Source organism: Mchenga conophoros, linkage group LG7 (genome assembly GCF_057382185.1).
Source record: "Mchenga conophoros isolate Kocher_MC1m ecotype Shallow Benthic linkage group LG7, M_conophoros_male_GT1.1, whole genome shotgun sequence".
Classification (NCBI taxonomy): domain Eukaryota; kingdom Metazoa; phylum Chordata; class Actinopteri; order Cichliformes; family Cichlidae; genus Mchenga; species Mchenga conophoros.
Genome location: NC_140532.1, coordinates 27,993,927 through 28,016,999, shown reverse-complemented (window position 1 = coordinate 28,016,999; position 23,073 = coordinate 27,993,927). Strand labels below are relative to the sequence as shown.

The window sequence follows — 23,073 nt, the reverse complement described above, 5'->3', positions numbered from 1 at the left end:
CCGTGGCTGGATTGGTAAAGGGCAGAGAGCTCCAGTCCGACTCAGACGCCAGCAAGGTGGAGGTGGAGTACTGGTTTGGACTGGTATCATCAAAGATGAGCTTGTGGGGCCTTTTCGGGTTGAGGATGGAGTCAAGCTCAACTCCCAGTCCTACTGCCAGTTTCTGGAAGACACCTTCTTCAAGCAGTGGTACAGGAAGAAGTCTGCATCCTTCAAGAAAAACATGATTTTCATGCAGGACAATGCTCCATCACACACGTCCAAGTACTCCACAGCGTGGCTGGCAAGAAAGGGTATAAAAGAAGAAAAACTAATGACATGGCCTCCTTGTTCACCTGATCTGATGTTATATTGAGATGAGATGTTATATTGGTTTCACTGGTAAAAATAAATAATTGAAATGGGTATATATTTGTTTTTTGTTAAGTTGCCTAATAATTATGCACAGTAATAGTCACCTGCACACACAGATATCCCCCTAAAATAGCTAAAACTAAAAACAAACTAAAAACTACTTCCAAAAACATTCAGCTTTGATATTAATGAGTTTTTTGGGTTCATTGAGAACATGGTTGTTGTTCAATAATAAAATTATTCCTCAAAAATACAACTTGCCTAATAATTCTGCACTCCCTGTAGTTACAGTCCTGTTGTCTTCCCATTCTGTATTCCTTTGTGTCCCAGTTTCATCTGCTTTTGTCCTTTTATCTTCCCATGTTCCCCGGCCTAGTGATCATGTTCTCCATTATCTTGAGTTACCCTTATTCCCCATTCTGGTGACTGTCTCTGTGTCTGCCAGTCAATGTCTCCATGTTTGTTTACTACTTTCAATACCATTAATATTTATATAGACTCTTTTTCTCCAATTGATCCTTCTGAGTTAACGGTCAACATATCTTTTAGACCAGCAGGTTGGGAAGTCCAGGCCTCAAAAATTCTTATTTCACTCAACTTTCATCTAATGTTTTTTTTTTCTGGATTTTTGGATGATATTCTTTCTCTCTTTATCAAAATGAATCTACCATAAAAATGAGAAACAATATAGATATGTTAAAATGATCTTTTCTTTGCAAGACACTGGAGTTACAATTTCCACTTCTAAATACCTGGGACACTGTACAATATGTAATTAAAAAGAGAATACATGGGTTTTGCAGATCTCATAAACACATTTTATTCACAATAGAACATAGAAATATAACAAATATTTAAATTGAGACGTTTTACTATTTTTAGTATAAACTAGTACCTCGTTTTAAGGGCAGCTCCACAGCAGGGATAGGTGCAAGAAGAGGCTGGAAAAGTATATAGTACAGAAAACAAAAACAACTGGAGGAAGGTTAATTGGCAGACAACCAGTTTATTCTGGTAAAGTAAAGATGGGGCAAAGGTTCAGCAATTTCACAATAATGTTCCCTTTAACATAAAATTGCAAATAATCCTGTTATCTGTAGTACGTAATATCCTCTAAAGACTCGTGCGAAATCTCTGTGCCAAAGAGATGAGACCAAAAACAAAAGGATACCAATGTTTTTATAGGCTTGTAATGCAGTCTTAATCACTTTGTTTTAGAAATGTTAACTCTCTAAAGCCTAACATGTTGCCAGACATGACACCAGACAGATGTTTTGCAACTTTCATTTTCAGGATCTCTTCTGTGAATGTCCAGTGCTGTAAAACTTATAATTTCAACTGCCAAAGCAAATTAAATCTTTTTAAACAACAGATATTTCTCCTGAATTCCTTCTGAAAAATTTGAACACCACAGTTGATGTCCTGGTTCATCTCCTGAACCATTTGCTCAATTGAAAGAATTTCACTGGTTCCTGAAAGCGGTGGCTCTGTGCTTTTCAGTGATATTAGGGTCATTACGGTAATCCTCGCCACATCCAAATCTCGGCAAATAACACAGAAAACAACACAGCAAACCTATAACCTTGATTTAATTCATTTAATTTAATTTAATTTTAATTAACCTTTAGTTAAAAACAAGAACAAGAAACAATTCCATAACCTTAAAAAATAGCTTTAAGGATATACAGTAGTACCGTACAAAACAGTACTTACACTCAGAAACACCATGGAATTCAGAAGTTTTTGCTTTTCTCTTAATTTGGAAAATATCTTTTACTGTGTGAGGAATTGTCTAAAAAGTGGAGCTTTAGTGGAGCTTTTATTGTGCATTTCCTTTTACCATATTTTTTTTTTAATTGTTTAGATGTGGGTGTTTGCTGTGTTGTTTGCTGAGATTTGGATGTGGCCCCTGTCCTGGGATTACTGTAATGATCCTAATATCATCGAAAAAGCACCGAGTTGATGCTTTTGGGGACCGCTGGGATTCTTCGATTGCGCCAGTAGTTCAAGCATTACAGTAGTTTGACTTAAAAGTTTGATCTAAATAGGATAAATCACTAGAGGCTATGGGAAAGTTTAGTCTTTATATTTAGCAATGAGAAAACCTATTTTTCAAGACATATGTTAGCTCTTTGTGGGGTCAATTAAGCTGCTAATGTTCTCACCTCCGAACTTTATTGAAAGGACAACCAAGTCTGAAAGAAATTTGAGTTAACATGATTTCAATGATTGAATGAAATGGACCAAGAACAAAGTCCAAATCAGTGGAAACCATCGGAGGCTGTGACTTTTGGACTCTTGAATTCCACTTTTCTCACACAGACATCGACTTTTTTTGTTAATATGTTAAGACAGATCTACAGAATGGCTCCTGAAGAGATGTTTCCACCTGTCATCTGTGTTTTTGAAAGAAGCTGGTGGTTGGTTTGAAATCAAGGATGATCCTGAGGGGAATGTCCAATTATGTTACGCTCTTGGGGTTCAGCATCCCTCTTAAATGCAGAAGAAGAGCTCTGAAAGTTTGTGTGTGCTCCTTTTTATTTTTTGACAGAGTTTAGTTTGTCTCTTTAAGCTCTACACAGTGTGAAGCTGCAATCAGCCAGACCAAGGCTGATGGACTTGTCTGTCTGTGTCTTCGTCTCTGTTTGTTCTGTCATCAGCAGAGCTGCTCTGCTCCGACAGGGAGGTCATGTCAAATCTTTCAACCATGTGCACCTGAAACTGAAACACTTTGTCCTTATCCTCTTTGTCTGCGTCAATAACCTGCCATCAGGGGCCACTGCCTCTTTTCAGAGCAGGTTGTCACATAGATGTGACTGTTGCTGTGATGATGGCAATGAAACGCAGACTAGATGGGTATAGAGAGGTTGGACAGAGATGAATACACATGAAGAGAAGATACAGATGAGCATGTGTTACATTTTAGTTGCGCACCTGAGATGGGTGGTGTTTTGGCAAACAATCGAAAATAATCTAGCAAACATAATCTTTCTTTTTCTTTCTTTTTAATTGGTGCTTTCTTGTTGAAACCTATTGCCTGTATTGACTGGAATGAAGTGAGCTGGGCCAAAAGACTAGTTGGAAAGGTCTAATTAAGCATGGCGGTAGCATATTATAGTGCATGTAATTTTAAGTACAGCTTAATTTCATGGTAATTCCCAGACATTTCTTTTCCCCTTATGTTACATCACAAGTACGCTGTACTTCTCATGGCATGAGCCTTATGGAGTAACTTAAGCTTTCTAACTTCCATATATTTTACAGGGAAGGGCGCAAATTGTACTGTAAGTAATTTTAAGTTCAGTGTAATTAGATAGTAAGTAAAGACTGCTTAAGTAATTTGGTGCATAATGGACGCTTCACTATGAAACTCTCTTGTTATGTTAAATATAAAAATGATAGTGTAATACGAGCTTTTCTTCCTTTCTTATTACAAACTATACATTCATCCATACAAACTTTGCAAGCTCATCTGATCCTATAATAATGGAGACAAAATTTGTTATTTTCATTAACCATTAATTAAAAACAATAACATGAAACAATTCCATAACTCTGGAAAAAATGGCTTTAAGGATACAGCACTGTACAAAACAGTACTTACACTCAGAAACACCGTGGAATTCAGAAGTTTCTGTTTTCCTCTCAATTTGGAAAATGCTTTTTCCTTTGAACAAGTGTCCAAAAACATGAGACTGACTGCATATTTCGCAGTCATCCCAAATAACAGGGTAGCACACCAAAGCCTTCTCCTTTTTGAGTGATGTGCACCTGTACAGACAATCAGACAATTGAAGATCATGTTTTCAGCAGTCTTGAATACACTTTTTCCCTTTAGCATTAAAATCATAAATGAACTACTTGTCCTATGACAGCTGGCAGAAGATCCACCCTCCCTGTGACCTTTGCACTTGAATTACTTGACTAAGGATCTTGGAAAGAAAAGCGTCTGGATTTCTTTAAGTTGCTTGAAAATGTTACCTCTCATCCGAGAAGCTTCTTCAGTTCTGAACTGAATTTAATTCCGAATTGCCTTAATTTTTCGTAGCATAGGTTCAACAAGGTGCTGGAAACATTCCTCTCAGATGTTTTTCACCATACTGACATGATAGCATTACAAAGTTTCTGCAGACTTGTCATCTGAGGAGATTCACTCCTGTGGACACGGACGCTGTCCAAGACTGATGACACTGGGGTCTTCCAGGATTAGCAGACCCCCACAATACTCTGCACATACTAATCTTTGAGAGCGTGTGTGGGAAACCGTCCAGAAGTGGTGGCTCGTCATTTGCGACCTCTCGAAAACTCATAAGTTGATGTTTTTGAACCGTAGCGGTGAGTGAGAGGAAGGACGCTAGCATCAACTAGCTAGCCGGTCGTCACGGCAAAGCTACAAGAGCGTCTCTCAGCATGGGCCCGAAAAAATTTCTGTCAGCCGAGGAAGGAGACGATATTAAGAAGTCGCTGCAGTTTATGACAGAGGAGATTTCTACTGTCAAACTGCAGCAGAAAGCCATCCTGGACCTGGTCGAGGAAGTTAAGGCTCTCCGCATCCAGAACGCCGAGAAGGATCGGCGGCTGGCGTACCTGGAGAACAGAGTGGCGGATTTGGAGCAGTACACCCGGATGAACGATGTTATCATCACGGGGCTTCGCATCAAACCCCGGTCATACGCCCGGGCGGTCGCCACTGACAATGTAGGAGGGCCAGGAGAGGAAGATGTCAACTCCACGGAGCATCAAGTGGTTACCTTTCTACGGTCCAAAGGTGTGGAAGTGGATTATAACAACATTGAGGCTTGCCACCCTCTACCCCGAAAAAATGACAGTGACAAACCAGCCATCATTGTGAGATTTGCAAACAGAAAACAGAAAACAGCACTGTTAAAACAAGGAAAGAAACTGAAAGGATCCGATGTCTTCATGAACGAACATCTGATAAAAAGAAATGCGGACATTGCCAGGAAAGCACGTTACTTGAAGAAACAGGGAAAAATTCAAAATACATGGACCACCAACTGCAAAGTATTCATTAAACTCAATGGAACACCGGAACAAGCCAAAGTGTTGGTCATCAGAAATATGGAAGAGCTGGACAAATACTGAGGTCAACTTACTCTGGAGGTATGAATACACATGTGATGTGACACACAACACAACACATGGCACAGTCCAAAAGAACTTCATCTGCATCCGGCAACAATATCAACATAACTCATTGGAATTCTCTTTATGATAATCTGGAACTGAGAACATTTCGATACACAGACCATAATGTTCTAGACTTAGAAAAGGATATAGACCCGGAAAATAATTTCTTCTACAACATCAGCTGTAACTGCTGCTACTTCACTGATGAACAGTTTAAGCACACCATCAACACGGAAAATAAATTATCAATAATCCATTTTAATAGCAGAAGTCTGTTTGCCAACTTCAACAATATAAAGGAATGTCTAAATGAGTTGACAAATCCATTTGGAATTATTGCCATTTCTGAAACATGGATCAATGCGGAGAAAGGAATGGACTTTGGACTGGAGGGATATGAAGTGAATTTTGTAAATAGAAGGAACAAGAGTGGAGGGGGAGTAGCTGTGTATGTGGATAAAAACCTAAACTACAAGGTGGTAGAAAGTATGACAACTGTAATTGATAATTTACTAGAATGTATAACAATTGAAATTTATAAGGAAAAAGAAAAAAATGTAATAATTAGCTGTGTATATATAGAACACCTGGCTCTAGTATTCAAGTATTTAATGACTTCATAGAGGAAATATTCTCTAAAACAAATCAAAAAGTTATGTTTATCTGTGGTGATTTTAATATTGACCTGTTGAATCCAAAAAAGCATAAAATGACCGACGAATTCCTAAACACTATGTACAGTTTGAGTTTACATCCTAAAATAACCAGGCCTAGCAGAATTACACCACATTGTGCCACCTTACTTGACAATATTTTCACTAACAATATGGAAAACAACATTGTGAGCGGAATATTAATTAATGACATCAGTGATCACCTACCAGTTTTTGCAGTTTATGACACTAATTATAAGAAAAATCAGCATGAAGAACAACTGAGATACAGACGTGTAAGGACGGAAGAAACGATGACTGCATTTAAGAACGATCTATTAAATCAGGACTGGGACAATGTGTACAAAGAAGCTGATATTGATATTGCATATGGCATATTTTTAAGAATATTCATGGAGTTGTACGATAAAAACTGTCCAACAATAAAATACAACAGAAAGCACAAATATTCAGATAGACCATGGCTCACTAAGGGTTTACAAAATGCATGTAAAAAGAAAAATACACTCTATAGGGAATACCTAAAACAAAGAACAAAAGAAGCTGAAAATAAATATAAAAAATACAAAAATAAGTTGACCAATATTATACGTGTATGTAGAAAGGAGTATTATAGTAAAATATTGAACAACAATAAACATAATATGAACGGAATATGGGATGTTTTAAACGGTATCATTAAAAATAATTCTGGACAACAAAGTTATCCACAATACTTTATCGATAATGGCAATATTATGGAAAACACTGCTGATAAGGTCAACAGCTTTAATCATTATTTTGTAAATATTGGACCAAAACTGGCAGAACAAATTCCTGAGTCACTGCCATCAGTAGAATGTAGTGAAAACCTGATTGAAAGGAACCCTAACTCAATGTTCCTCACATCAGTGGAGGAAAAAGAAATAATTGACATTGTACACATGTGTAAATATAAAACATCTACTGATTGTAATGATATTGACATGAAAATCGTCAAGGTCATTGAAGGAATTGTAGGACCTCTAACATATATTTGCAACTTATCATTTCAGACGGGAAAAGTGCCAAACAAAATGAAAATAGCTAAAGTTGTGCCGCTGTATAAAACCGGGGATAGACGCCACTTCACAAATTACAGGCCTGTTTCTTTACTACCACAATTCTCCAAAATCCTAGAAAACCTGTTTAATAAACGATTAGACAAATTCTTAGATAAATATAAATTACTCTCTGACAGTCAATATGGATTCAGATCAAAAAGATCAACATCTCTGGCATTAATCGAATCAATTGAGGAGATTACGAATGCTATAGATCAGAAACAGTATGCAGCTGGAGTATTTCTGGATCTCAAGAAAGCATTAGACACAATCAATCATGACATATTAATTAATAAACTGGAACGGTATGGGATTAGGGGGGTTGTACTGCAATGGGTGAAAAATTATAAGTGACCAGAAACAATTTGTGAAGCTGGGTGTCCATTCCTCATCATGCTTGGACATTGCTTGTGGTGTTCCACAAGGCTCTGTACTGGGTCCAAAATTATTTATTATTTATATAAATGATATTTGTAAGGCATCTGATATATTAAAATTAGTATTATTTGCAGATGACACAAATATTTTTTGTTCTGGGGGGAATCTAAAGGAGCTGCTGGATACAATTACTTCAGAAATGTGCAAAATTAAAAAATGGTTAAACAGGAACAAACTATCGCTAAATCTAAGTAAAACTAAAATTATCTTATTTGGGAATTCCCTTAGAAATGCACAAGTGCAGATTCATGTAGATGGTGTGGAAATTGAAAGAGTACTTGAACATAAGTTTCTTGGTGTGATTATAGATGATAAATTAAACTGGAAGTCTCATATAAATCATATACATAACAAAATTTCAAGAAGTGTCTCAATCTTGAGTAAAGTAAAACACATTCTGGACCACAAATCACTCCACATTCTCTATTGTTCCCTGATTGCACCGTATTTGAATTACTGTGCAGAGGTTTGGGGCAATACTTACAAATGTTCGCTATCATCAATCTTTATATTACAAAAAAGGGCCATAAGGATAATCCATAAAACTGGTTACAGAGATCATACAAATTCACTATTCTTAAAATCAAAAATTCTAAAATTCACAGATCTGGTTCATTTTCTCACAGCACAAATTATATATAAAGCAATAAATAACCTGCTTCCTGACAATATTCTAAAAATGTTTTCTAAAAGGGAACGGGGATACAATTTGAGGGGGGAATTAAATTTAAAACATCCTCGTATCCGTACAACATTAAAAAGTTTTTGCATCTCTGTGTGTGGAGTGAAGCTGTGGAACAGACTAAGTAAAGATATGAAGCAATGTCCAAGCATGGCGCAGTTTAAAAAGCGGTTTAAGGATATGGTTATTACAGGGTACAGGGAAAAGGTAGAGATTTGATAGGGTGTTCTTGTCTAATATTTAAATGTGTGTGCGCATGCACGGGTTTGTTGGTATGGCTATATATATATATATATATATATATATATATATATATAATTGTAGGTTGTGTATCCTTGAGGTGTTAATGGGGTTATTGAAAATGTGTATATGTGCGTCTGTGTGTGTATATACGTATGTATGGATATATTAAAAAAAAAAAAAAAATTACACATAACATATAATGTAATTGCAAGGAGGTATTTCTGTAGTCTATTGATACTAGATAGTGGAAAAGGGGTGGGATTAAATAAGCTTATGCTTCTTCCTGCTCCTTTTTGAACATGGACGTTATTTGGAGTTGTGGTTGCTCGTTTTCCTTTTGTTTGCTTTGTTCATTTGTCTCTTTTAATTCTATTTTTCTTTTTATACTTTTTCAACATGTTCAAAATAAAGATTCAATCAATCAATCAATCTGCACATCCATCTTGAAAATACCCCATTTCACCACATCCCAAGCGAACCAGTTTGAGATGATTAAAGGTTTGAGATTTGGCACCACCTTCTCCTGTTAGCAACTTCCACTCCAGCAAGATATTTTCATACATAGAATACCTGAGTGTTATGCAAGCTAAAGTCCCTTGGTAATTCCGTCACCATGTGTCTCCTTTCCTGTAAGATAGCCATAATTTCAAAATACTCGTTATGCTATATTTTAAGTACTGGGTAAGTAAATTTAATTACTGGTTAATTCTATGGTGATTTCAGGAAAAACAACCATAACGTCTCCATCTCTTGCCAGTAAAGAGAAGCCAACAACAGATGTGTGAAAGCTCAATTTTAACTTTTTTTCTTTTTATTTAAAAAAGGATATTTAAAGCTTGCATGCTGTCATAAACACTTGAACAACTTTGATGCATACAGTGTGACTATTTATCCTGAATGATCATCACATCTTAAAGATCTCATCGTCGAAGTAGATTAAATAAAAGTTTGTTTTTTTATTGATTATGAATTCTGTTGCTGGAGTCTGAATTTGGTCCTTTTTGTTCCATGATTTCTAACATTTTAAAATATTTTTCATACTTAAATGTTTCAGATCATCAGTATTGAATAACAGACAAACATAATCTGCGGATTTAAAAAATGTAAATAAATAATGATTTAATGTTTTAAAGGAATTTATTAAAGTGGACCTTAAACACTACATATATTATTCATGAAATAAATCTAAAACAACTGCTGTAGATTTAAGACTGTCTGCGACTTGGTTTAAGCCATACGTGTTTACATTTTTTAGAACGTTAGAAGGTGTTGAGCACCATCTCGTGCCTGTAGAGAACATAACTTCACTGGGTTGGTTGATTGCTGCTAAGAGTTTGTTGCTTAGAGTAGTTTGTTAGTTAACTAGTGACAGAATTGATCATTTAGTGTAAACAAGGAAACTAAAACCAAAAAGCAGTGTAAGGGGTTGCTTTTGTACTGCCCCCTGCTGCAGCGGTTTTTATTTTTAAAAAGGCAAAGATACACTGCCCACTTTCATTCTGTCTCTTTAGCAGTAAGTGGTTTGTATGTTGTGTGTTAGTGTTGGGATTTCATTGTGCTTTGGTAAAAAAAGATATATTTTGTGATGTGATGCACATGTAGTAACCTGTTATTTTATGTATTGGTTGGATGTGCTGGCACAAGATGGCCCTCAACTGTTATAAATGCTTCAACTTAAACACTTATTTCTTAAATCCAGCTTCACAGACAGTGTTTACCTTTATGTTCTTTTAGAGTAGGGCTCCATGCTGTAATTAGTAGTAGAGATTTAAAATATTCTAGTGTTTTGTGTAGATCTAATATTTGGCAGTAGTCTATTCCGGAGTCTGGGACCTGCAACAGAGAGATGTAGCAGGTCCTTTCACAGCGAGATTTAGGTTTCGACCTTGGAATAAATAACATTAGTTTGCATTGTTTGCATGCATTGATAGAAGCTCAGATAGGTAAGAAGGGGCTCGTCTTACCTATCTGTTTAAAAACAAAACGTAAAATGTTAATTTGGTTCCTGTAACTAATAGGAAGCCAGTGTAAAGAGGCCAACACTGGGTTATATGCTCCCTCCATTTTGTACTAGTCAACAGACAAGCAGTTGCATTTTTGGACCAACTGGAGACGATAAATAGAGGACTGGTCGAAACCAAAGTATGCTGTAGACTCGCCCACTGATATATTCACATTTATAAGGCTGTTCTTGGTTTGCTTGCATGTAATTTATAGACTTCGTCAAAAAAGGTATTGTGTTAGATCCCAAGAGTTCTGTCTCAGAGGTTTGTGCTGAATTTAGAAAAAGACCATTCAAATTTGCAGCTCCTTCCTCTTGTAATCAGCTGCAGAGTAAACAAAAATGTATCGAACTTAATAAATCTAAGGCAATTTTAAATGTCTTGAATGCAGTTAATTCAGGCTGCTAATGTTTTGCCTGAATATTATTATTTGTTTCAATTAGTTTTAAGAAGGTATTCATTCTTTATTGACACTGAAGTTTAAAAATGTTGGTTGCTTCTTTGCTTTGTTTGGTTTGTTTTTTTACTTTCTGCCTGTACTTAACTGGTGTATGGATTTGTGTGTCTGTTTTATTCATTTATGAAACTTATAAACAATGGCTGTGCGTGTTTAGTTTAGGTTGCATGTAGCTACTAATACTAGTCATAGTTTGGTGTCCCCAACAGAAACCAGTCCTAAGAATAATCAATTGAATTTGTGCCTTTGACTGACCATTTTTTGTGCAATTGTGTGTCATGTTCAGCAAAACCAGAAAATTATGCTCATGTAGTCACACTAATGAGAAACTTCCAGAGCAGAAAAACCTGTAGATAGCCGAGAAAAATGCATGAAGATCGATCCATATTTTCTGCTCATTCACACACACACAGACGCACACACACGCGCACACACACAACCTGAACATAATAGCTGAAAGTTGGACTTGACAGAAATCAACATCACTCCTCCGGCCGTCTGTCTCCCAATCAATATTACCCCTCCTTTTCCCTCCTCTTATTATCAGTACTAATCTATATCTCTTTGTCTCGCTTTCTTTAGAGTCCTATCTCCTTCACTCCCTGTCTTTTCTCTAAATTACATTGAGGACAGTACACTGTTATGGAGGTAACAAATTTAAAATGACCTACATTGGAATTAGAGAGAAAGCAGGCCATCACACCCGAAGGGCAGTCGCTGACAGAAAAGTGGAAGAATGAAAAGAAAAGATGGAAAAAGAAAGCAGAGGAGCGTTGATTGGAAGTTGATTGTGGAGATTTCACTTCTCCTGTTTTTTTGTTTTTCGCTTTTCTCTTTTGGACAAAGGCAACAAGAAAATGAGGAGGAGATGAAAAGCACAAATGCCTGAGAGTCCTCATGGGCTTCTCTGCATCCACACAAAAAACAAAATGACAGCGATAATAAAAGTGATCACTAAAGCTTGTCTTGGGCATGAGCCACAGGCGTGGAAACAGCGCCAGTATTCTCAGTGAGCTGTGGTCTTTTGTGGGGCCATGTGTCACGGTCAGAAGCTTCCCATCCTGAAATGTACTCCCACAATAAAGGCAGAGTGGAGAGTGTTAGGCTTTTCATTTGGCAGGGCCATTATCAGAAAGGCCTGAAAGGACTGGAAATGACCCAGGTTTGCTCAGGCTGGGACACCCTGTGCCTCTTCGGCTTCTTTTATTTTTTTTTTCATTTTCTGTTGATTCTTTCATCACTGACCCCAAAGCCTCATTATCGCCTGCAGCTTCAGGCAGTGCACATCCAAAGTGAACTGTCAGGGCTGCTGCATAAAAATGACTTCATTACTAGCTATTCCAGAATGTACTCATATGAAAATCTTGTAATGTTTTTTTTCTCTGTTATCATTAATAAAACTCAGGAACACACCCAAGTTAATGAAATAATCAGTTTAAATAATATGTATTGTGTGCATTTTTTTAAAATACATTTTTTAGTTTTATAGCTGGACTTTGTCCCACATTTGTTGCACTTTGTTTTGACACAGTCACATACACACCTGCCACCCCACAATACTCATAAGAAGAAATAAAAACTGCAATTTGCTTGATTTTTCCCATATTGTGCATCTTTACATTATGCAGTCACTTTTCTTTTGCAGTACACACATTAGGACTTTAGCATGTCTGATACCAAGACCTGAGACAAGACATGAATAGATCCATGGTATTGTATCAAACTTTCCATATTTTTAGTAAAAAAAAAAAAAAAAAAAAAAAAAAAAATATATATATATATATATATATATATATATATATATATATATATATATATTTTATTTTTTATTTATTTTTTTTTTCCTATTAATCACCCCTTTAAAACCCCTTTTTTCTAATATTTTCTTCTGTTTAACATGTTTCTCATGTATGACTGTGTTTGGAAACTGCAGTATTCATTTAACCTTAGTAATTCCACAAAGTGCTTCTCATTGTCTGTCTTGTCCATCCATCGTATGTCTATGGCAACAGCACTGCCAATGATGGGATAAAAGGATGAATCAGTGATTTGTCTTGTGCATACTGACCTGTTATTAGTTTGACCTGTAATCAAACTAATAACACTGTAATTTGTAGCAATCCCCTTTACCACCTGAGCTGTAGCTTTTTAAATATTTACATATTATTATAAAAGTAACTGACATGTTTTTATTTATAGTGGATTGCTCTCATTGGCATGTTCTTATTGCCATGGTTTAAGTATTTTCCAGCACTTACCGATGGTCATTAACACGGGTAAATGACTGAAATTATATGACTGTGGATACAAGTGGTTGAATTGAGCAGCAACTGTGCTCAGACTTGGAGAAGGGATGAGGAACTCAGACATGTGGTGGGAAGCTTTTAAGTCAAGACATGAGGTGGTTCGGCTCTTCCTGGGCGCCTCTACTTCAATGTTTTTAGGATGGGCTCATTTCTAAACTCTGGGAAGAAACCCTCAGAATGGACCGGAGAGATTTTAGTATATCCAGCCTGAAAACACCTTGGGACTGGGACTCTGCAGATGTCCCAGTCTTTCTGTCTCCTGTAAACTCAAACATACAGATGTAACGGTACCAAACCTTGACCCAGTGATTTTTCAAACTCCATTTTCTCAATCATATGACTTGACCCAGTGATGACACAAGATTGAACATGATTGAGCATGATTGCACAAACTCATTGCTATTGATGTTATTTCAGTTTCTGGCCTACTGGCTTATATACAATTAAGATCAAAGACTTGACTGAACACATACACTATTGTCAGAAGTCGAAGTCTCTTGTCATTGCCTCCTCAAAGTTTCTTAAGTCAGTCTCATTTGTCCCATCAGCTGTTGAGCAACTCACATTTTGTCATCAGTAAAACATGGCACATTGCACAATGTTTGAATGTAGACATGAAGCCTGATCTGCTGTTTTAATAACTGATTTATTGCTATTTTCCTGTCTGTGTTTTTTTTCTACCCTACTTTCAAGTGTTTAATGATCACCTCATGTTTCCTGAGTCAGTTGTAAAATGGCTCTTTGTGGGTAGTGTTGGGACATCTACTTTAATTATTCTAACTAATCTTTAGAGAAATATCCCATAGATTTATATTCAGGATTGCAACATCTCTCATATCTTTATCACTAATTGTTTTAATTGTTGTTGAGTTTCAGACCAAAGAGCATGTTTCCCTAACCTCATCCAGACTCCGCTGCTCTGAAAAAAAAAACACCATAGTAGCATAGTATGGATTTTACAGTTCACATCTAGTTATCGAGTTCAATTTTTTTAAACTCTTGGCAAGGTTGTGCACATCTAATTGTCGTTCCTTCATCCACCTCTGTATTTTCTTTTCAGGTCTTGATCCATCTCAGCGTCAGGCAGTGGAAAAGTTGATCTCAGCGTCTCCGTGTCAGTTCGACCACGCTGCCCTGTTCACCATTTTACAGAAACACACACTCCAGCATCGAATGAACGACTCCTTCTCCTGCCTGGTATGTGAACAAGAACCTTTTCATCATTCGTCTTCATTGACTATCCACAATACTGCTCATTCATCACACAAACTTTCTTCTATCATCTATACCAAAATACGTAAGCTGCTTAAAATCCTCATGAAACAGAGCAGTTAAAGAAGAACCTGCAGTGAGCTTGTAATGGTATTGCTAAAACAAGTTGTTTAATTAAAGTTTATGAATCACCAAAAAAATAACCAACAAGTACTTTAATACGTAGATAATATTTGTGTACATACAGTACATTTTACCTTCAGGGTTCTCAGTCTATAATGATGGCTTGACTGTGCAACCAAAACAATAAGAGGATTGTTTTTGGTTTCTGGTACTGCCAGTAAATTTGCCGGGTAGCAGAAAAAAGTGGACGCTACAAAACAGAAAGGTTCCCACTAATGAAGTGTGAGAATAATAGAAAGACAAAAGTAAAACAACACACTGATGCAAAGAGCTCCAAATGTTGTTGATGTTTTTAAAAAGGCATTCAGTTGGAATCATTTCTAAAAAAAAAAAAAAAAACAACAACTAGTAAGTAACATCAAATACTTATTAGACTAAAACGAATGGATGGTAAAATGCATGGTGTTCACAATAAATTATTAATTACTGCCATACATTCTTTATAGAAATATCTACACACACTCTGATCACAACCAGACTTTCAACTATTGGATAAATTGATGACTTTTAAATAAAATTCAACTTCTTTTGTACATCACGTAGATGTATAGCTACTGTGACTTTCTAAAATATATTTTAAAAAAGCACACCTGTCCACCTGTTTTTTTAAAATTACATCAGAATATTTTCATGAGCTAATACTGTCTATACTGTGGCAGGCTGTCCAGAGTGTACAGCGCCTTATGGATGAGCAGAAGAAATGAATAGTTGGATGGATTAATGTGTGTGTGGAAAAATTACAACATATATAAACATTTTCTGCATCTAGTAACATTTTTTGTCTGTTTTTATAGCTAGGATACAGTTAGATATTTAATATAGTTATAATTTATAGCTTTATGTCTGTACATGTAGTATATGTGTAAATAATCAAATCAGTCTATTCATTAACCGACCAAAGATTATTCAACAACTACTTTTAATGTTGTTTAATGCTTTCTCAACAGCTCAGTTACTTCTTAAAACAGAATAATTGCTACGATGCCTTCCAGTCAGGTTTTAGACAGAACCACAGCACTGAAACCGCTCTGACCAAAGTGTTTAATGACATATGTCTGAATACAGACAGTGGAAAAATGTCAGTCCTAGTTTTACTGGATCTCTGTGCAGCATTTGATACAGTTGACCACAACATATTACTCAAACGACTGGAGAACTGGACAGGTCTTTCAGGAACTGTACTAAACTGGTTCAAAACATACGTAGAAAACAGGAAATACTTTGTATCAATAGGTAACTTCACATCTGAGCAGACAAGTATCACATGTGGAGTTCCCCAAGGTTCCATCTTGGGACCCCTTCTGTTTAACATCTACATGCTCCCACTGGCACAGATTATAAACAACAACAAAATAAACTATCACAGCTATGCAGATGACACACAAATATATATCACAATGTCACCAGGAGACCGAGGCCCTGTACAGGCTCTTGGTAAATGCATTGAGGAAATCAATGACTGGTTGTGCCACAATTTTCTCCAGCGCCAAAGAAAAACGATTACAGGTCACCAGAGAACTTCAATCTATACATCTAAAAACCACAAACCAGGCGAGAAATTTGGGTGTAGTGATGGATGCAGACCTAAACTTAGAAAAACACATTAAGACAATAACAAAGTCAGCTTACTATCACCTCAAGAATATTTCAAGGATAAAAGATCTGATGTCTCAACAGGACCTGGAAAAACTAGTCCATGCATTCATCTTTAGTAGGCTTGATTACTGTAACAGCATTTTTACAGGTCTACCTAAAAAATCAGTCAGACAACTACAGCTCATTCAGAACTCTGCTGCTCGAGTCCTCACTAAGACCAAAAAAGTGGACCACATCAGTCCAGCTCTGAGGTCCTTACACTGGCTGCCTGTCCGTCAGAGGATAGACTTTAAAGTTCTGATGCTGGCCTATAAAGCTCTGAATGGTTTAGGACCAAAATACATCAATGACCTCCTGACCCAGTATGAACCTTCCAGATCCCTCAGGTCATCTGGATCCGGTCTTTTATCAGTTCCCAGAGTCAGAACCAGACACGGAGAAGCTGCATTCAGCTTTTATGCTCCTTATATCTGGAACAAACTCCCAGAAAGCCTCAGATCAGCTGAAACACTCAGTTTATTTAAATCCAGGTTGAAGACTCACCTGTTCTCAGCTGCATTTGAATAAAGCACCAAATCCACACTTTAAGCTTAAATTTCAAAACTTACATTTAACTACTGATTTTATCTACTGTTCTGATTTTATCTGTTTTGATTTTATATACTGTTGTTTGTTTGTTTGTTTGTTAATTAGTTAGTTAGTTTATTTGCTTGTTTTAATCAATTTTAAATCATGCTTTTTATTTGTTCTTGTTTCTAATGTCTCTGTAAAGCACTTTGAATCACCTTGTTGTTGAATTGTGCTATACAAATAAACTTGCCTTGCCTTGCCTTGCCTTTAACCGGTTAATCCCTGGATTTTTTACTCACAACATAATCCCCAAATTCACTCACCTCGCCAATTGTGAGGCCAAAATGAATAACACACTATTTGAACAAAAGATAAAAAGATAAACTTAATATATTTTTTCTTCTCCTTAACAAAAGATAAAATAAGAATTAAAAGCTTTTTAACAATGAATCGGTACGCACTGATGTCACTGAACTTCATTTTAGCACTAGACAAGCCGTTCAGCTAATTTGTCATGCTCGGTGACCTTCAAATAATGGTGACGGGTTGCATTTTAACAACAGATGCAGCCTGGCCCCAGTCCAGGGACCTCCTAGGTGGAAATAGTCATCTTTTCAAACGTGAATAATTTGTGATGCCTTCAGTTGTGCTTAAATGTCTGCTGGTTTTGGATTAGTGCTCCAACAAAATAAGAATTTTTAAACTCGTAAATATAATTTTAATTTAGGTTCTGCTGTTTTCTATCCAAATTATTGTTGAAGCACTGCATATTTAAAAAATGAATGAAAACAAAAATAACTAAAACTTTTCAGAACAGTTTGAAGAAGGAAAGAGATGTAGGAGCTCAGTGCGTGTGTGTGTGTTCAGCCTGGGGCGCTCTCTCACACTGATTAAGGGGATAAGCACTCTAATCAATACTTTCCAAATAGGAACATGACCCTCATGGACAACTGCTGTTCTGAGTCAATGGAGGAGGAGGAAGCAGTGAAGTGAAGCCTAAATAAGCGAGTCCATATGTGTATGTGATTTTTTTGTTGTTGTTGTTTTTTTGTTTTTTATAGTGTGTGCAGTTGTGGTTGGGAAGCATTGATCCAAATCCACAAAGTGTTGTTCATTAACAAAATATACCAATGGAAGTTTTCATTAAAGAAAAAAAGGAATCAATCTTTTAATATCTTTTTTATTAGTAAAAGTAATTCAAGTGATTTTCTTTTTCTTTTATTTTTAAAGGTTATTTATAACATTTTAAGTTCGAAATGACATCAAATCACCCAAGATAAAAGTACAAAGGACAGAGAAAAGAAAACAACAGCAACAACAACACTGGTTAGTCAGTCCATATTAAAAGTACAAGAGAAATAATGGAGTCCGAACAAAATGGTCTTCTGTGTGAAGTTAGACAGGGCAACAGAAAGTTCAGAGTCTAAAAGATGTGGGGAACAAGTCCAAGAAGGAGTTAGGGTCCGGCAGAGGTGTAGTTTCACATAAACATAAAGTGCAGGTGAATGGGTTAAACATTGTTGATTCTCTGTTAATATGATTGAGAAAAGAGTTCCAGATTTTAAAAAATTTAAAGTGAGTGTTAGCAAGACCATAACGAACCTCTACAATATACAGAAATGCAATCATCTCACATAGGGCTAGCACTGCAAGTATACCCTCTGGCTTTAATTTTAAGTCATAAATCCAGCTATATATATTAAATATCTCTTCCCAGAAACACCTAAGTGTAGGGCAAGACCAGAAAAGGTGGCCAAGAGTTCCTTCCATTGCTTTGCATTTATCACACAATGAGGAAATAAATGTATGTAGGTGCTGTAAGTTTAAAAAGTGCAGTAAACTGGCTGACTAGGTGTTTGTAGAAGTTTTAATCAAATAATCATAAAAGTCATTATGAGCAGGAGGCTGATCCAGATGGGAGAAAGAGTGTTTAACCAAACATTCAAGTGATTTTCAAACAAGGGAATGATCACCGGGAACCAAATTGCCTGCTCTATGTGCAGTATTTTTTTGTTGAGGAAAATAAGCTCTCAGTTATTGGAGCTTAATATTTTATTCACATAAATATGTGAATGTGCTTGGAGAATATGATAGCCTGTGCAAAGAGACACGATAACTTCATATTATTTATGACAACTTCCTTCTATCCTTTAAAATTCACAGAATTATCATTGAATGAAGATACCCTAAACTTTAAAACTGGTCAAGTCAATCCCTTGATGTCTTCAGCTCATACACATTTCAAAGTATGAAAACGCATTCACACTTGAAATTAGGCCAGAAATGAGTAATACTGATGAAAAGTGCAGTTGAGTAATACTTCCTAGTTTGAAAGTTTCAGACCTCAAAAGACTGCATCACAATTTCTTGTAAAATTCCACTGTAAAATTGCTTTTAAATAGCCTTTTAAAACCTGCTCCCATATCTACTCTTGCAAAATATACATATAAATGTTTAAGATAAGATAAGTCCTTTGAGTTAATGACTGGCGTTGGGACGTGGTGGTGGTCCAGGGTGTTGTCATTGCGGGCCCTGGATCCTATTTTTTTTTGCCGTGAGGTCTGTGGAATAGGGGTCCTTACTGAGTCAGTTGTTAGCATGGTTCTCTCCTTCTGAGGGTACTCCTTTACCTCCCGGTCATATGTATCCCAACCCTCCCCGCTACTCCCTTAAACAACACACCACTCCCAGACATAGGGTCTGCATGGACCACAGTGGTTTGGGCCATTTATATGAATTTGCTTGATGTGCTGTGCGATGACCTGCCCCTGGTTTTTAATTACATTGTAGTCAATGACCAACAGTCAGGTGCTCATGTCACATCTATTCCATCAGTTTTAATAGCACTCTAGTTTACACAAAGTTATACCCATCTTTTTCACTTTGTACACATACAGTGGTACGAAAAAGTGTTCGTCCCTTCCACAGTTCCAAGACAAAAACCATTGCTAAGCAAAAGGAACATAAAGGTTCGCCTCCGTTCCTCCAGAAAGCAGCTTGATGATCCCAAAGACCTTTGGGAAAATACTCTGTGGACTGACGAGACAAAAGTTTAACTTTGGAATGTGTGTCCCCAATTACATCTGGCATAAAACTAACACAGCATTTTAAAAAAAGGAACATTATACCGACAGTAACATATGGTGGTGGTAGTATGAGGCTGGTCTGGGGCTGTTTTGCTCAGGACCTAGAAGACTTGCTGTGGTAAATGGAACCATGAATTCTTCTGTCTACAAAAACATCCTGAAGGAGAATGTCCGGCTGGCTGTTTGTGACCTCAAGCTGAAGTGCAGGAGCAGGACAATGATCCAAAATGCACCAGCAGGTCCTCCTCCAAATGGTTTAAGAAAAATGTTGGAGTGGCCTAGGCAAAGTCCTGACCTGAATATGATTGAGATGCTGTGGCATGACCTTACAAAGGTGGTTCATGCTTGAAAACCCTCCAATGTAGCTGAATTACTGTCACAGGCTGGGTCTCCGACCCTGCACTCTGAGTTCTCTTTGTATTTTTCTCATTTTTTGATATGTTATTAGTTTTTGTGTTATTTCCTATTTTGCCTTTAGTTTGGGCAGTTATTGGTTATTGTTCCTGGGCTTTTTATGTTTGGGGTTTTGTATTCATTCATCACGTATTAGGTCTGTCTTATTGTGTTGTCATGTTTAGTTTTCAGTGTTTCCTGTTTTATTCTGACAGTGTCGTGTGTTCTTTGGTCATTGTATTTAGTTTCACTCTCTCTTGGTCCTGTCATTAGGGTTATGTTTGTCAGCTGTTCCCCCATGTGTCGCCATTTCCCCTGATCACCTCATGTCTGTATTTAAGCCTTTTGTTTTCTGCTTGCCTTTATCGGTTCGTCTGTTTATTTGACCTCAGTCTTAGTTACGGTTTTCGTTTGTTATGTTGACCTTAGCCTTAGTTTTTGTCTTTGCCTGTTTATTTTCTCCACAGTTATAGTTTTTGGTCTTAGTACCTCTTAGTGTTTTGCCAGTTTGTTTTGGTTTCCTGGTTTATCCCTGCCGTCATTTAAATAAAGCTTCACTTTTCTGTTTAACCTTACAACTCCTCGTCATCATCTGCTTTTGGGTCCTGTTTCCACACACATCGGCGCACCCCGCCGTGACAATTACAACAACTCTGCAAAGATGAATGAGTCAAAATTCCTCCACAGAGATTCATTGCTAGTTATCATAAGTCCTTCATTACAGTTGTTGCTTCTAATGGTGGCCGAACCAGTTATTAGCTGTAGGAGGCAATCACTTTTTCACTCAGAGCCATATAAGTTTGGATTTTTTTCCTCCTTAATCATAAACACCTTAATTTAGAAACTGCATTTTGTGTTTTGTGTTAGCGTTATCTAATATTTACATTTTTGCTGATCTGAAAGTGTGACAAACATACAAAAATATAGGAAATCAGGAAGGGGGCAAACACTTTTTCACACTACCGTACACCAACATACGCACCAATATATCACTTCCAACTTTGACGAGTGGGAAGGGGAGTGGGCGGGTGTTCCTGCACCCTGCCAGGGCAGTGGTTGCCTGGTGGCTCGAGGGCCAGGCTGGCCGCGTCCCAGGGTCGCTGTTCGTTTAGTGGCGCAGTTCTCTGGCACCTGGGGATCGCTGTTGGCTTATGACGGGATGGATGGGCTGTTGCAGAGTAGACTGCCTGTTGCCGCTGGTTCTCTGGAGCTGTTGTCTTTTGGTCGTGAGGGCTCCATCTGGAGCCTCCCTCCTCCTTCTGCTGGGATGGGCACACAGTTGTCATCCTGGGAGGGATTTATTGCAGCTTCTCTCTCTCTCATTTAAATCATGTATTTTTTTCACTGTGGATTCTGAAAACCTCATCCAGTGCATTGTTGGAATTAGGATTCCATATTTGAAGTAAAGCGTTGAAAAGAGCTCTGGTTTAGGAAGACCAAGCCACGAAAAAGTAGTACAAAAAGTCACACAAACACACAAATATGTATTTTATCATGGGTATTGTGCTTGCTTTAGGATGACCCACATTTATTTATGATATAATGCAAAATCTTTATAATAAAACAAAAACAAAAATTTATGTTGTCATGAGGTGATGGATCTGACCATCAGCTGTGCTTTTCTATAACCACCCACCCCCACACCACCCCTTTATTGGGTTATATATAAAGGGGCCTGTAAAAGTGTGCACTGAACTAGACAACATTTGAAGCGCAGTAATTTACCTTCAATTCTAAAAAAAAAAGTTTATCATTAGACATTAAAAACTCTTTGTATCACATCACCATACTTTTGGAGGATGAAGACGCAGGTGTCCTCACCTCCCTTTGAACCTGTCTGAGCATCCTGCTGCTAAATTAACTTTGTGTTATGCTTCTATCATTATAGATCCTAATGTAATTACTTAGGTCTATGCTTGCACACGGTCCAGACTCTCACTCCTTTAATTCTGAAGCTTTCAAATTATTCAGTTATATTTGTACTAATTAGAGGAATCTGCATAAGAAAAACTAACAGGCTCCAGATTGTGTTGTATGGAGAGATAGACTGCCAGCCCTCCTGGGAAAAAATCCAAGTAGGAAAATGTTGGGAGGGATTTACCATGTCTATTTTCCATCTAGAGCTCTCTAGTGGATACATTTATAATGGTGACACTTTTTTTTAAATTACCTATAACACTAATTAACTTTTCAGCTGACATATATACTGTCATGGATGTTAGTAATTAACAAATATTAGCAGATAATACTGCTTAGAGTGAAATACTGTAGCACAAAGCTGTTGTTTATTCAAGTGTAGATCTGCATAAGAACCAAACCAATGAACTAAAAACCAAACCAAGGATTACTGTTGCTAATTATTGTATAAATAAATCTTTTTGATTTGTTTTTAGTATATTGTCGGTTGGAAGATATTACTGTATTCTATTCATGCAGACTGGAGCAGCCAGGGATCAAACCACCAACCTTGCAATGAGTAAATCACCTGCTCTGTCGTTGGGGCTACAGCCACCCTAAATATGTCAACAATATTTAAAACATTAGTTGAACAAAAATATGAGTATAGTTGCACTACCTGACAGTATTAATGTAATCTTTTATATTGAATTACATTTTTTTTACTACTGTAATTCATTATTATAA

General features: G+C 36.9%; 2 protein-coding genes across 4 annotated transcripts in view; both read left to right on the top strand.

The window, feature by feature from the left end:
- cadps2 (Ca++-dependent secretion activator 2) overlaps nucleotides 1–23,073 on the top strand; it is a 184,743-nt gene that overhangs the window by 56,607 nt on the left and 105,063 nt on the right. For all 3 annotated transcript variants that reach the window (XM_085283227.1, XM_085283229.1, XM_085283226.1), the window contains exon 12: nucleotides 14,451–14,587. In XM_085283227.1, coding sequence (XP_085139353.1) covers nucleotides 14,451–14,587 — 137 coding nt within the window. The remainder of the gene's footprint in view (nucleotides 1–14,450; nucleotides 14,588–23,073) is intronic.
- On the top strand, nucleotides 4,699–7,055 carry LOC146570292 (uncharacterized). Its single transcript, XM_085283232.1, has one exon. The coding sequence runs from the start codon at nucleotides 4,765–4,767 to the stop codon at nucleotides 5,458–5,460; it is 696 nt and encodes a 231-aa protein (XP_085139358.1). The 5' UTR covers nucleotides 4,699–4,764; the 3' UTR covers nucleotides 5,461–7,055.